General features: G+C 45.0%; 2 protein-coding genes across 2 annotated transcripts in view; one reads left to right on the top strand and one right to left on the bottom strand.

Moving 5' to 3' along the window:
* The window catches only part of LOC116709608 (alcohol dehydrogenase 1-like), a 2,417-nt gene extending 1,516 nt beyond the window's left edge, over window positions 1-901 (bottom strand). Inside the window, 6 exon segments of the mRNA XM_032548256.1 lie at window positions 1-45; window positions 138-222; window positions 292-433; window positions 547-577; window positions 579-646; window positions 759-901. Of these exon segments, the coding sequence (XP_032404147.1) occupies window positions 1-45; window positions 138-222; window positions 292-433; window positions 547-577; window positions 579-646; window positions 759-803 (416 nt within the window). The 5' untranslated portion in view covers window positions 804-901.
* A 755-nt stretch (window positions 902-1,656) lies between these two features.
* LOC116709613 (methionine aminopeptidase 1) lies at window positions 1,657-13,086 on the top strand. Its single transcript, XM_032548260.1, has 10 exons — window positions 1,657-1,708; window positions 1,788-1,897; window positions 4,257-4,317; window positions 7,785-7,876; window positions 7,943-8,026; window positions 8,470-8,608; window positions 9,420-9,551; window positions 9,624-9,767; window positions 12,179-12,244; window positions 12,361-13,086. The coding sequence occupies exons 1-10, from the start codon at window positions 1,660-1,662 to the stop codon at window positions 12,525-12,527; spliced, it is 1,044 nt and encodes a 347-aa protein (XP_032404151.1). The 5' UTR covers window positions 1,657-1,659; the 3' UTR covers window positions 12,528-13,086.
* Window positions 13,087-13,504: the final 418 nt, after the last annotated feature.

The raw sequence follows: 13,504 nt of genomic DNA, 5'->3' as shown, positions 1-13,504 counted from the left end.
ATCCTGGAGCGCTCAAAGCTCCGCTCATCTATTCGACCGGCCGACCTGAACACAACATATGATCCATTAGTTTCATATCGACCTAGAAACTAATAAAAACACCAATAAGACTGGAAATGACAGAAGATGAGGGACACCCGTTGACGCAGAGGTTGGTCTTGGGACTCTTGCAGAGGCGGCATTCCCGACACTGAGGCATGAACAGCGGGATCACTGTGTCTCCTGGATCACAAACATGTCAGATTCAGCAGAGTTAAAGCAGAACCAGGCGGTCCGGCTGGTTCTACTGACCCGGCTGGAACTCCGTGACCCCGGGTCCGATGCTCTCCACCACACCGGCTGCTTCATGGCCAAAAACGGCCGGGAACATCGTCTGATTCAGACATTTGCACAGGAAGTAGAGATCCGACTGACACACTCCTGTTGCCACGATCTGCAGAGGAAACGACACAATAAAGTAACGACAGTCAGAAAAGAGCTTCAGTTGCATTTAAGGCTCGGATGATTCTGGCTTTATTATTCACATTTTGCTTCATTTGCTCTGACCTTGATCCGGATCTCCTTCTCCTGAGGCGGCCACCTCAACCTCTTCGATCACCAAAGGCTGGTTGAACTCCCAGGCTACTGCTGCCTTGCACCTGATGACCTGCAGACGGGCGAAAACCTCTGAACCTTACAGCCGTTAGCAGCATCAGCAGCTAGCGGCGAAGCTCTTTGGATGATCCAAATAAACTAGTTAGTAAACTAATTTATTAAACCTCTGAGGATTTCAACACTTTCATATCCTGTAAATATTCGTCCATCTTCCAGCCTTTTCCTATCAGGAGGCTGAGAGGCGGGGTCACCTGGACAGGTCACCGGTTCATCGCCAGGGCAACACAGAGACACACAGGACAAACGTCTTCCAGCCAGTCTCCTAGGCCTCTGACTGCAGACTGTTGCTGTTTAAGGTCTCATGACCAACATGCTAGCAGCTCATTATCCAGGCAGCAGAGACCTACCTGTCAAGTCTCCCATTTATTATTACCGTATTTTACCTCCCGTATTAATATCTTCCTGTAAATATCCCGTATTGTTCCCACCCCATCCCCCGCTGGCATTACTTGCGTCTCACGTTAGCTTGTCTTCCTCCTCACGTTGACGGTAATGTTACACGTCCCCCTTACGTTAGTGTCGCTCTGACAATAACACCGGACGGCGACATTTCCTGTATTCTCAAGTCCAAAACTTGACAGGTATGAGCAGAGATGATATTCTGCAGCAATCAATCAATCAATCAATCAATCAATCAAATTTTATTTGTATAGCACATTTCAGCAGCAAGACATTTCAAAGTGCTTTACATCATTACAAACACAGAAACACAATGCAATATAGAATCAATAATCAAAACAAAGCATTTAAGTCAAGTTCCATCATAAATTTGTAATTGATTACATTTCAAATACAATCCTAAACAGGTGGGTTTTAGTTGAGATTTAAAGAAGTCAGTGTTTCAACTGTTTTACAGTTTAATGTGTCCTGGATGGATCAGTTGTTAGCCAGCTCTGCTAATCCACCTCCTTTGCTTTTTAAACTTTAATCCAGGCAGAGAGATGCTGGAGTAGGGGATATGATCCTTGCATATTTCAGCCAGTTGACATGTTTCTCTCTGCAGGAATGTTTCAAGGGAGCTGGACGTCTCACAAGCTGCTCCACAAAAAAGCAAGTATGTTCCCTGGCTCTGTGCTTCATGGAGTCCTGTTAAAGTCCAGACAAGTCACCTGAGTCACGTTTTGTTTTTCCAGAGGAAGACAAGCACCAGACTGAAGCTAAGAACTGCGTGGAGAAGGACACCAACACAGATCCCTGGCTGGGATACCGCTACACAGGCAAACTACGGCCACACTACCCACTGGTGAACTCTCCCTCCGTTTCTAATATTCACTCTTTAATAATGCAAACTTCCTCAAATGTCTGGGAAAGTTTGGAAGTTGATTTAGGAATCATCTGTTGGAGGACAAAATGATCTGGAAAACTCTACTTCCTGTCTTTCTCTTTAACGTTGTCTAAATGATCCGTCCATCCAGTTAAGCTCAGGATTATTATCCCCTGATGAAATCACACAAAACTCTTAGTGTTTCCATGGAAAACCACTGTAATGGAACAGGGTTCCCCCCGTGTATTTTAGGTCGGGCAGCCCGCCATGCTTTACTAGCCCCACCGCCAGACTAAGCCTTTCTTGTTTATGTTTTTCTAAAAATAGAAATAAAAAATTGCTTCTTTTTTTTCTTTTTTCTTTTAAGCCAGATTGCAAGCGTCTCTGTTGCTCTGAGCGTTTCACTGGCGGAGCAGAATTATTCCTAAAATATATGTTTATAGAAGATAGCTTTATAGTTTATGCATTTAAAGCCGGACCAATCACACCGCTGGCAGCTCTGCGCGTTGCCTCGCGCCGCAGCAGCTGGATGTCTTAAGTTACCTCAGCAGGATCGCGCGCCTCCTTTCACTCAGACTGAACACAGGCTGACCTGTATGGATATTTACATCAACCTCCTGTGAGGAATTATGTTTCTTTCCAGAGTTTTTGATCAAGGTAGGAGTTTAAACCCCAACGCGTTAGCTCTGGTTGCGCAGCTCTACGTGAACTGCAGGCTTTCAGAGGAGCAGTGAGAATGATTTATATTTGTGGTAAAAGAAATTTGTGCGTCTTTTCCATCTCAACACGCTGCCCATCGCCTGACGCTGTCTGCACCGATAAAGTTCATGTCTGTGTTTCCGATTAGCTGGAGCGTTAGCGGTTAAAGAACCAGCGCTAACCTCATCATGTAGGTTCAGCCGGTGAGGAGTTTTCACGCTCCTCATAGTCACGCATCACGCTGGTTTTATATTATTTTATTTTTATGATTACATGATGCATCAAACCACATCAAATGCTTTGTCCACTTAGAGTTAATGAGCGCTGAGATCTGAGAAACTGGAGCAACCAAAACAGTTTCTGTGTCTCTTATTAAAACTCAGAAATGTTAGAGCTGCTAAAGCCACATTAGCAGCATTGAATTAAATCTCAGTTTGTTGCTCATCTCTGCTCAGTGCAGCAGATTGAACTCATCCTGCAGGGCCGGTCCAAGGCTGCATGAGGCCTGCGGCAGAATCTGACCTAGGGGCCCCTCGTGCTGCTAAAACCATCAGCACCTCTAACAGCTTCTGGGTTCGATTTAATCTGGGAGAGAGAGAGTAGATTAACTGGCCAACATAAAAACAATCAGTTATAATTGCAGTTTATTAATTTGTATTTGTGAACAAACAGCTCAAACTCACAGCATCAGATTGTTGCTATGGTAACAAAACAATCTGAGTATGAAGATTGGTCTTTGAACTTTTAGAAAGTAAACTTGCCAGCTCCTTAAAATCTTACATTTAAATGTTAAACAATTTAAAATCTTTTAATTTATGTTGAAACAAATTAAATCAAATTTAGCAGCATTGATAATCTCAATAAATAAATGTTACATTTATATATCTGTGTTAAAATATCAGCCTTTATGGCCCCTGAAGCCCTGGGGGCCCGATGGAGCCGCTGACTTCATTTGGATTAAACAGAAGTGCAAATAATTCATATTCATCTTAATTGTATTTTTTGATTTGTTGTTTTTCAGACTAGTTGTGGGTTTAAATATCGTTTCACTGCCATGTTTTCCTGTAACATGTAATTACCCAGTAATGTTTTTACTTTTCCTGTCAACTTGACATGTTTTAATATAAAAACCCGGCGGACGCTTCGGCGCCGCCCAGCGGACTGAGCAGGTTTACTGGGGGAAACTCTGTGGAAACTGTTCATTACTGTATTGTTTCCAAAAGAGCAAAGAGAAAATCACCACAAAGTTTAATCTGCAGATTTTATTACGATGGAGTTTTAGGGCCGGGCTCAGAAAAAATAATTTAAATAAAGTCATAATACTGCAAGAAAAAGTCGTACAATAGTCAATCAAAATACTATAAATAATGAAGTCATAATATGAGACTGAAGTTGTTATTAAATTTGTAATAACATCAGAATAAAGTCACACATGGACTCGAACCGATCCAGAGTTCACTTGAACTGGTCCCAGAACAGATTACAGGTGGACCAGAGTTCGCTTAGCATTCACACTTCTCCAAACAAACCGGACTTTCTAAGTAAACGGACCGGAGTCCGGTGAAGCGGACCGGAGTTAATTAAAGCGGACTAATTGTTGTTGCTGTGATCTAACCTGTGTTCTTGGTTCCTCTGCCAGACCCCCATGCGACCGGTTCCTGGTGACATCCAAAGACCCGACTATGCGGATCATCCCAGAGGTAACAGAACTTTCTCATGGTTCTAAACAATCAGAACAGGTATCAGGCCAGCTTTAAGGTGTTTGTCAGAGCAGTGGATTCTTTCTTGGTTGGCACTGCCTCCGTCCACAGTGGTGGTAACTGGTTTTACTGTGGACAGATCCACTGGTTTCCAGTTGATTAGCGTCTCCTGGTCGTTGATCATCCTAACTGATGTCTTTTCCTCTGGAGGTGACCGTTTGGCTCTAAGTGGACTGTTCAAACCTGCTGCTCAGACTCTGAACTGTAACTGGCCCCATTTTTCAATAAGTTGCTAGATTTGTTTCTAGTTGCTTTTCTGAAAGAAAAAAAAGTTGCTGAGTATAGCAACAAAGTTGCTAAGTTGGCAACAGGGCTTCTGTCATTCGGACCAAACCCACTCTTGGCCACGCTCCTGTGTGTATTTAGGCTCCGCCCACTTTGGCAGGGCCAAGCGCCAAGGGGGTTTGTGTTCAGAACCGAACCAGTTTAACTGAACTGTCCTGGTTCTGGTCAGATACTCGGACCAGATGGAACCACACAGTTCCGCTGCAGCGTACTGGGTCCAATTGGGTTGGTATCAGAGGGTTTGGTCCGGTCGGATCCAGTTGGGTCCGGCTAGGTCTTTCAGATCCGGTCCGGTCGGGTCGGGTCGGATCCGGTCAGGATTGATTGGTTGGTTCGGATCCAATCCAGTTGGGTCAATATCATAGGGTTGGGTCCGTTCCGGTCGGTATTGTCGGGTCGGATCTGGTCGGGTCGGATCCGGTCGGTGTTCTCCATCAGGACGGTTAACCCCGCCTCTCCCTGTGGTTCTGATCGGTTTCCCCGTCTCGCCCGGACCATCTTGTGTCGCCTCATGTTGGGTTTATTTATGGGCCGAGCCGTAGCCGTGGCAACCTTTGTACCCACAGATCCGTCCGTACTCAGGTAGCCATGGTTACCGCCTCCCTTCGGAGCCGACTGTTCGCGCGGACTAATGTTTCAGAAAGCCGGCCGGAGCGCTGTGAGGCGTGTTTTACATGCAGGTGCTCTGAAGCGCTCTGTTCCTAAGCAACCGCCCAACCTGCAGCGTCCTGCTGGGCGCTGGACGTAATCAAAGATTAATGAGGCCCGTTTGGGCCAAACGGCTGTTTTGTGAGTAAAACTGCTCGTGTTTTCCCGTTCCTCCCGCCGCAGTCGGACTCGGCAGCGTGAGTGTCATTAGAGCTGCAGCTGAGCGCAGCCCTGCAGGAGCAGCCAGTTATTCATAGCGCCGCGAGGAGCCTTTCATGCTTCTACTGTTTAGGATTCAGGCTGGAAGAGCTGTCACAACGAGACGCCTCGCTATCAGCTCTTCATGTGCTGCTCCAGTCTGCTGAGGCTTTCTGTTGGCTCTGCATTCATTAGAAGACATTTTATTATTTCTCCCTGTAGCTTTACAGAAAACACTCTGCAACAATCTGAACTATAAACTGAAACAGTTCAGTTGATTCTCCTGCTTCATATTATATTAATAACATTCTGAATTGCTGGAGCCTCATGAAGGGTTTCAACTCGGTCTTTGAACAGTTTCCACGTCTCAAAGTCTTCCAGAACACAAAAACCCGACTTCATTTTCATGTCGCCTTTCCAGACTTCCCTCTCTCTCTTCAGCCACCTGCCCCACCAGGAGAATCCCAAAGCGCTCCCTGGTTCCTGCAGCGTTTCCTGGATCTACAGCTGGAAGACACAGGAAAAGCTGCAGGGACTTGGTCTGTTTTCCTCCTGATGGTCTGGTAGACCCGGTTCTGGAGCGGTCTCAAGTCCGCTTGGCATTCACATTCAAACCGAACCAGAGTTCACTTCAGCCGAACCCAGACCGAGGTCTGGAGGACCAGAGGTCGATAAGCGTTCACACCTCACCAACCGAACCGGACTTTGACTAGGCAAACTGACTGGAATTGGATCGAAGCGGACCGGAGTTGATCATTCACTGGACTGCAGTGAATGATGAACCCATAGAAACTTCTGTCTTCTGTCGGTTCATCAGGCGAACGTTAAACATTTTATTCTGAAAAACAGATTAGACTAAAATCTGAGCCTGGAAGGTTGAAACTGCAGAGTGTTGTGTTCAGGTTCCTGTAGGAAATCTGCCTGTAGGGATCCTGGCTTTGCTTTCTGGTAGTTCCTGCTTATGCTGTAGTTCAGTGGTCCCCAACCACCGGGCTGCGGACCGGTACCGGTCCGCAGACCAATTGGTACCGGGCCGCGCAAGAAATAATGAACTACTTCCGGATCTTTTATTTTGAAAATCCTAAACCGGATTTTACAGGTTACGTCTTGCGCGTCAAAATTGAGCCAACTTGCGGCAGAATGAGTAACAAAACAACATCAGACTACAGTGAACCCTCGCTATTTTGCGGTTCACCTTTCGCGGTCTCGCTGCTTCACAGATTCCCACCTGCATTGTGTTCTGCATTCTGATTGGCTAAACAGTCTCTCCGCTTCTTCTCTACCTGTGTGTCAACAACGTTGCGGTTTAATATGTACACGTACGTAAAACAGCTTGCCAGATTTAACATAATCGATGGTGGCATGTCGGTTTATAAGAATCTTTTTGCCCAGAAGAAAAAAGAGCAACAGCAGCTACCGATAACTATGTTCTTCTCTCGAAAAAACACACCTGCACCGCGGGCTTTAGAAGAAAAAAAAAAAAAACTGCTACAGAGCGGAGTCAGGCTGCAGCGGCTCAGTCAGAACAGCAGTGAAATACACGAGAGTCACTATTTGTGCTACTGTACTTTGTTTTTGTTTTTCATAATCATTTTTTATTTTCTCCCGTTCTAATCCAATAACTCAGGTCGCGGTGGGGCGGCGCTGATCTCCGCAATTCGGGCAGGGAATCCGCTTTCAGTTCATATTAAATTATTATTTTACAGTACAGTAGTTATTTGTAAAAAAAAAAATAAATGTTTATACAGTACTTTTTATTTGTTAAACAAATGTTTGGGCCTGTAAAAAGGTTTTGTTCTTTGGTTTCAATGTATTATGGAATATTTTATTGTATAATAATTGTAAAAAAATAAAGGTTCCTACTTCGCGGATTTCGCCTATCGCGGGTTCTTTTTGGACCGTAACCGCTGCAAAAAACGAGGGTACTGCCCCCCCCCACCCCCCGACTCTATACTTACGACGACCCCCCCCCCCCCCCCCCATCAGCCCTGTATGTCCGCGCGACTAAAAAGGTTGGGGACCGCTGCTGTACTTCATGTAGTTTGGTCTCTAATTATTGTTGAACCTCTCTAAGCTTGCAGGAGTCAGATACCACAGAAGGTAAAACTCAGTAAAGATTTTATTGTAATGTCTATTTGCAGTGTAAATGAGTCCTTCAGCTGTGATGGAGTCAGAGTTACTAAAGCCCTGCTGTGTATCAGTGAGGACGACCAGCAGCTGCTTTTAGAGGTCGTCCAGAGGTCATGTGACTGATGGTGTTTGTCTCCGTCCCACAGGGATGTCCGAGTCCGAACAGTTCCTGAAGGGGACGTCTCAGATCAAGATCCTGTCTCCTGAGGACATCGAAGGCATGAGGGTGGTGTGCAAGGTAACTCCGCCGACCTCTGACCTCTCAATGTGTGAAGCTGCGCTCTGACCCCTGACCTCTGTGCAGCTGGCGCGGGAAGTCCTGGACATCGCCGCCATGATGGTGAAGCCGGGCGTCACGACGGAGGAGATCGACCACGCCGTTCATCTGGTATGGCAGCAGAAACACGATTTCCTTCTGCTGAGTCACACTAAGACCGAAACATAGAAAACTATCAGCAGATTTCAGGTCATGCTGGAAATGAAGAGGGAGGGAGAAGCTGCTAAGACGTTTCCTCAGCTTCCAGGTGAATCAGCTGCAGCAGCTAAGCTCTTTCATTAGCATCATTAGCATCATTAGCCTTGTGATTTCACAGCGTTTGGCTTCAGGCTGCAGCAGGGCGGCTCCCCAGAGGGAAACCTGCTAACGTCTGAGTGGCTTTATGTTCACATTATCTGTTTGCCGAGAGCCTCACAGAGCGCCGTCATCATAACAGCTGATCAGTGATGAAAGCTCTGATCGGTTCTACGTGGCTCTGCTCTGATGCAGCCACTGCTGGTTCTGCTGCTGGTTCTGGGTCGGTGCCCACCAGCTGCTGGTTCTGTGTGTTCCAGGCCTGCGTGGCGAGGAAGTGCTACCCGTCTCCTCTCAACTACTACAACTTCCCCAAGTCCTGCTGCACGTCTGTCAACGAGGTGATCTGCCACGGCATCCCGGACCGGAGAGCTCTGCAGGACGGAGACATCCTGAACGGTCTGCTGGGCGGGGCATTAGAGGGGGTGGGGGGTATTAAGGGTATTAATGATGAACGGTTTCTCTCTGATGATGAATGTTTTACCCAGTTTTAGCCTCTTTCTGCTGCCGCTCCGCTCTGACAAGACGGATCGTTTCATTACCCTTCAGTCAAACCCCCCACAGTTTCTGCTAAACTCCAGTCTGGAGCTGCAGCTTCTGATGATTAATCGGATAAAAGATTTCCACACTGCAGATTTTTAATTTTTGACTTTTCTCTTGAGCCTTTTTTATACATGACAAATATATTATTCAGTCTCACCAGTTTTTCACCAAAAACAGCAAATGGCTGCATTTTTTTTCACGCTAGTGATTAATTCTGAGTTTGGTGCAAAAGTGTTTGAAAACTTTGGGTTGAAGTGATTCCAACTCCCACCTGCAGGTGGCAGTATTTACTCTACGACTCTGCAGTCTCAGACTGACTTCAAATGACGAGTTACAAAATTCACATTTAGCAGAAATGTAGAACCACAAAATCAGTGAGTTTGACTGGAAAAAATCACAACAATCCCAAAGTCCAGGAGGAAATGATTAAAAGATGCAAATGATCAAAAAATTCCTTTTTGAAATGAGAAATAAACGTTTTATAACAGCATTCCTTTAGTAAACACTTCATAATTTGTTGCAAAGGATGCTGATGATGTTTTTACAGTCTGTATCCTCCAGTTAACGATCAGTCGATTACTAAATTAGTCGACAGTTATTCCAGTAATTGATTGATCTGGTTAATTGTTTTTGCCCTAATTGAGTCAGGCATGTTTGTCTTCCGCAGTGGACATCACTGTCTACCATAACGGTTTCCATGGCGACCTGAATGAGACCTTCTTCGTGGGCGAGGTGGAGGAAGGAGCCAAGAGGCTGGTGCAGACGACGTACGAATGCCTGATGCAAGCCATCGACTCGGGTATGAAGGTGCGCCGCCGCCGTGTGTTTGGTGTGTGATGGTGTCTGACCCCAGTGTCGCCCCCGCCCACAGTGAAGCCCGGGGTGCGCTACCGGGAGCTGGGGAACATCATCCAGAAGCACGCTCAGGCCAACGGCTTCTCCGTGGTGCGCAGCTACTGCGGCCACGGCATCCACCGGCTTTTCCACACGGCGCCCAACGTCCCACATTACGCCAGTGAGTCGCAGCGGGAAGCTACGGCAGGCCAGTTTAACATAAAATCACCACATTCCCCAGATCTGAAAAAGAATTTTACTACACGCATTTTAATCAAAACATATTGACAAAATATGCAACATCTTCAGTTCAAAAGCTTTTTGTTGTGAGTGAGCTAGAATCTTCAACGCTTTAAAGGCCCAGCCATGATTATTTTATACAGGAGATAAGAAAGACCCATGTGATGCCACTGAGCTGTCCCATCAGCTGCCTGCAGAATTTTGGGTTTTCTGCATAAAATTGTCTGAAAATGTCACCATATAGAAAACTTGAAGACTGCTCCAGAAATCTGGATGTTTTCTATCCTGTTTATCATGAAACTGAAGTAAAAAACATGGTGGATACAAGAGGAGTGCTTTTATGTTGTCTCTCCCTTCATATCACTAATTTCACTCTCAAGATTTTAAAATTTGCTTCCTTGAGCTGAAAAAGACTAAATCTGTGCTTCTTGTTTAGCCAGAATATAATTAAAGATATCTTAAAGGGCCAGTATCATGTAAAATCAACATGGATTATAATAATAATGTTTTTCCCTCATCAAAACCTGTAGTGTTTCTTTGATTCTTTCATGTTTGAGAAATACTTTTGTTTACATGGCAACCACTCAGCTATGCAAAATGCCTGGGTAGACCTAGCCCCTCCCTCGAGGCGCAGCTCCTCCCCCACTCAGCTCCTTCAGACTAGCCTGCAGCAATTAGTAAACAGCGAATGGAGCTGCTGAGCTCATTATAGGAGCTGCTGCTCAGAGCATTAAAGGGTTAATAGAAGAGCCATGTTGGGATGACTTCCTGGAGGCGGAGCTTCAGGAAGAGCAGGAGGTTTTAAAGAGACAGAGCAGAGGCGTAAATCCCAGGGATGTCAGGGGGTCCGGACCCCCCAGTCTTGGAAAAGTCTGGAATTGTCCCCCCCCAAAAATCATTGAATACATGTTTGCATTTAAATAATATAATTATGAAAAGGCAAAAGAAACGAAGAACAAAATAAATCTGTCATTTATCTCAGAAAAAAATGAGAATACATTTTTAGGTCCCCCCTACCATTATTAGAACAATGGTTCAGTCCAAAGTGTGGGAGGAGCAAGAGCAGCTGAACGGTACCGGCTCCGTTAGAGCCACTGGAGCTAGCTGCTAGCTGTTAGCTGCTAGCTGTGACTCTGCAGCACAAATGAAAATCCCTCCAGTCAGTAAATACTTAAAGCAAAAGACATGTAAACATTTTATTTACTTTCACTGCTCAATAGAGTGAAACACGTTCACAATAATCAGACTGCAGTTTGTTATTTCATTACTTTGGCTGAATCATGATGAGCTGCCTCATTAGCAAAGCTGCTACACTGCTTTCATAATGAGGCAACTCATCACAATTCAGCTTTTTTATCAAAGGTAGCAAACATCTCATTCATATTTAACTCTTAACTTTTAGTTAATTAGAGTTTGAAACTGGAGGGAGGGGCTGAGGAAGTGGACCAGCTCAGAGTGGGAGCTGAGAACAGATAGAAGAAACAGAAATTTATGGCTTTATTTCTCACTGTCTTCAGCCTTTAAAAGCACAAAATAAAATCTGAATATTTTTCTATATAAATCCTGCTGCTTTAAATGTTACGTTTAAGTTATGATATTCCCCAGATATTCATTTCTATCTACTTGCTGGTTCTCAGCCATCCAGGACATGGCAAAACTAAAAAAGGCTTAAAAATAAAGCAACTTAACAAGTTATAATTTAAACAGCCTATAACTTTTATTGGGAACCATTTCAATAAATCAATGTTTGTGAGGAATTTTATTAAGAGCAGTTACTCATTAAAGCTTTTTTATTGAGAACCTTAAATGTTTGTAAAGATGCAGCAGAGATTAGATCAGACTGAACAAAACTCATAAAAGCAACATTTAAATTTTAGTTTTATTTCTCTGCAGGCTGTTTACTGAGAATAAAACATGTTTGATGTGCATTACTAGTCATTTTTGGTCCTGCAGCTTGAATGTGGTTTAAAAACTTATTAAACCACATTTTATGTTACATTTCGCTGTAACTTTGATCCTCCCAAAATTGGTCTGAAGAAATTTTTCTGTTAAGGTTCCCCAGTAATGAGATGGATTTACGCCCTGGAGGCAGAGGCCCAATTTAAAGTGCTAAATCAGGAAGTAAAATTTCTTTTAAGTTATATTCGATATTTACATAATTTTTATAACTGAGAGGAACATAGTTACTGGATTGTTCTTTAAAATGGAAAACTCGTATTACTGCCCCTTTAATGAACTAACATGTTTGATTTCTGGAATGTGTGATAAAGTGGATTTTATGCTATAACGGCCTGCCATAGGGAATCAGGTAGGGACTCTTTCCATCACCCTCATTTCTGTTTTTTTCCCCAGAAAACAAAGCGGTTGGGGTCATGAAGCCGGGTCATGTGTTCACCATCGAGCCAATGATCTGCGAGGGTGAGTGACGCTGCGGGTCGCCTGTAGGACAGCGGTCCGGCTCTGGCTAACACCCGCTGTGTGTGTGGGTGTGTGTGTGTGTGTGGGTGTGTGTGTGTGTGTGTGTGTGTGTCCAGGCGGCTGGCAGGACGAGACGTGGCCCGACGGCTGGACGGCAGTGACCCGGGACGGGAAGCGGTCGGCCCAGTTCGAACACACCCTGCTGGTGACGGAGACGGGCTGCGAGGTTCTGACGCGCCGCCTGGAGGACAACGGCCGGGCTCACTTCCTGGCCCAGATGTAGGCGCCGCCGGAACCGGCGCCCAGGACTGGATCCGACCAGACGCCCGGCACCGCAAACTCACTCACAGCTCAAAGGAAACTCTGAATTAAAATGGGTTCCTCAGATGAAGTGGAAGTTCTGGAATGTGTCTGTAAAGTTTTCTGTTTGGTCTGGAGGAAGCAGATATTTATGAAGTTCACCCACGCTTTGCCAGAACTTTCCTCGAGGTTCTTCTCCAGGTAGAAAAAGTTCCTGGAAAGTTCTGGAAAAGTCCGAAAAGAATGAGTTTAGGTTTGGAGAGACAGCAGAGTTTAAATCTTTATTTCCAGAGCAGAATGCGGCTGCAGCTTTAACCATCATCAAACGGCCATCCTGAGCTAGCTTAGCTTACGATGAAGCTGCTGCATGACGGAGGTTCTGGTACCGTGAGCGCTGGTGTAGCAGAACGAGCCTTAACGTGTGGATGTGTGACCTCTGACCTCTGACCTGCTCGTCTCACCTTCATCCTGCGTCACCTGGATGCCGTCGTTGTTTCTCTGCACTCTGTACTTCTGATGGAGTAATAAATGACTCTTCTGTAGCTCCGTGTGGCTCGGTTTGTCCTGAGATCCGAACCGGACCGGCGGTCAGAACCGGACCGGCAGACTGGAGGCGACGCTCCAGGAAAAATAACCAGGATTTATTATCGGCTTCTAACTTTCCCAACTTATTCGATTCTACAGTGTGACGTAAAGAGATTTATTTTTTATATATATGGAGAACCAATCCTGTCAAAATTGGCAAACAAAATAGAAATCAATGACTAGATCAAATCATTTGGAATAAAGAGCATCAAATAAATAAAAACTTTACCAACTTATGAGTATACATTGTGACGTGTTTATATGGAGAACCAATCCTGTCAAAATTGGCAAACAAAATAGAAATTAATGATTTGATTATACAGTTTGACAAATGTATCATTCAACAGTATTAAATTAGCACTATAACTCAGTTTT

The sequence above is a fragment of the Xiphophorus hellerii genome, chromosome 19 (assembly GCF_003331165.1).
Source record: "Xiphophorus hellerii strain 12219 chromosome 19, Xiphophorus_hellerii-4.1, whole genome shotgun sequence".
Classification (NCBI taxonomy): Eukaryota; Metazoa; Chordata; class Actinopteri; order Cyprinodontiformes; family Poeciliidae; genus Xiphophorus; species Xiphophorus hellerii.
This window is presented reverse-complemented; position numbering and strand designations above follow the sequence as displayed.

Excerpts from the sequence above, each read along its gene's own strand:
- LOC116709613 (XM_032548260.1), top strand. The coding sequence starts at position 1,660 with ATGTTTCAAGGGAGCTGGACGTCTCACAAGCTGCTCCACAAAAAAGCA. Across the intron at positions 8,609-9,419 it reads GGACGGAGACATCCTGAACG|TGGACATCACTGTCTACCAT; the intron begins GTCTGCTGGGCG and ends TGTCTTCCGCAG. Across the intron at positions 9,768-12,178 it reads CAACGTCCCACATTACGCCA|AAAACAAAGCGGTTGGGGTC; the intron begins GTGAGTCGCAGC and ends TTTTTTCCCCAG.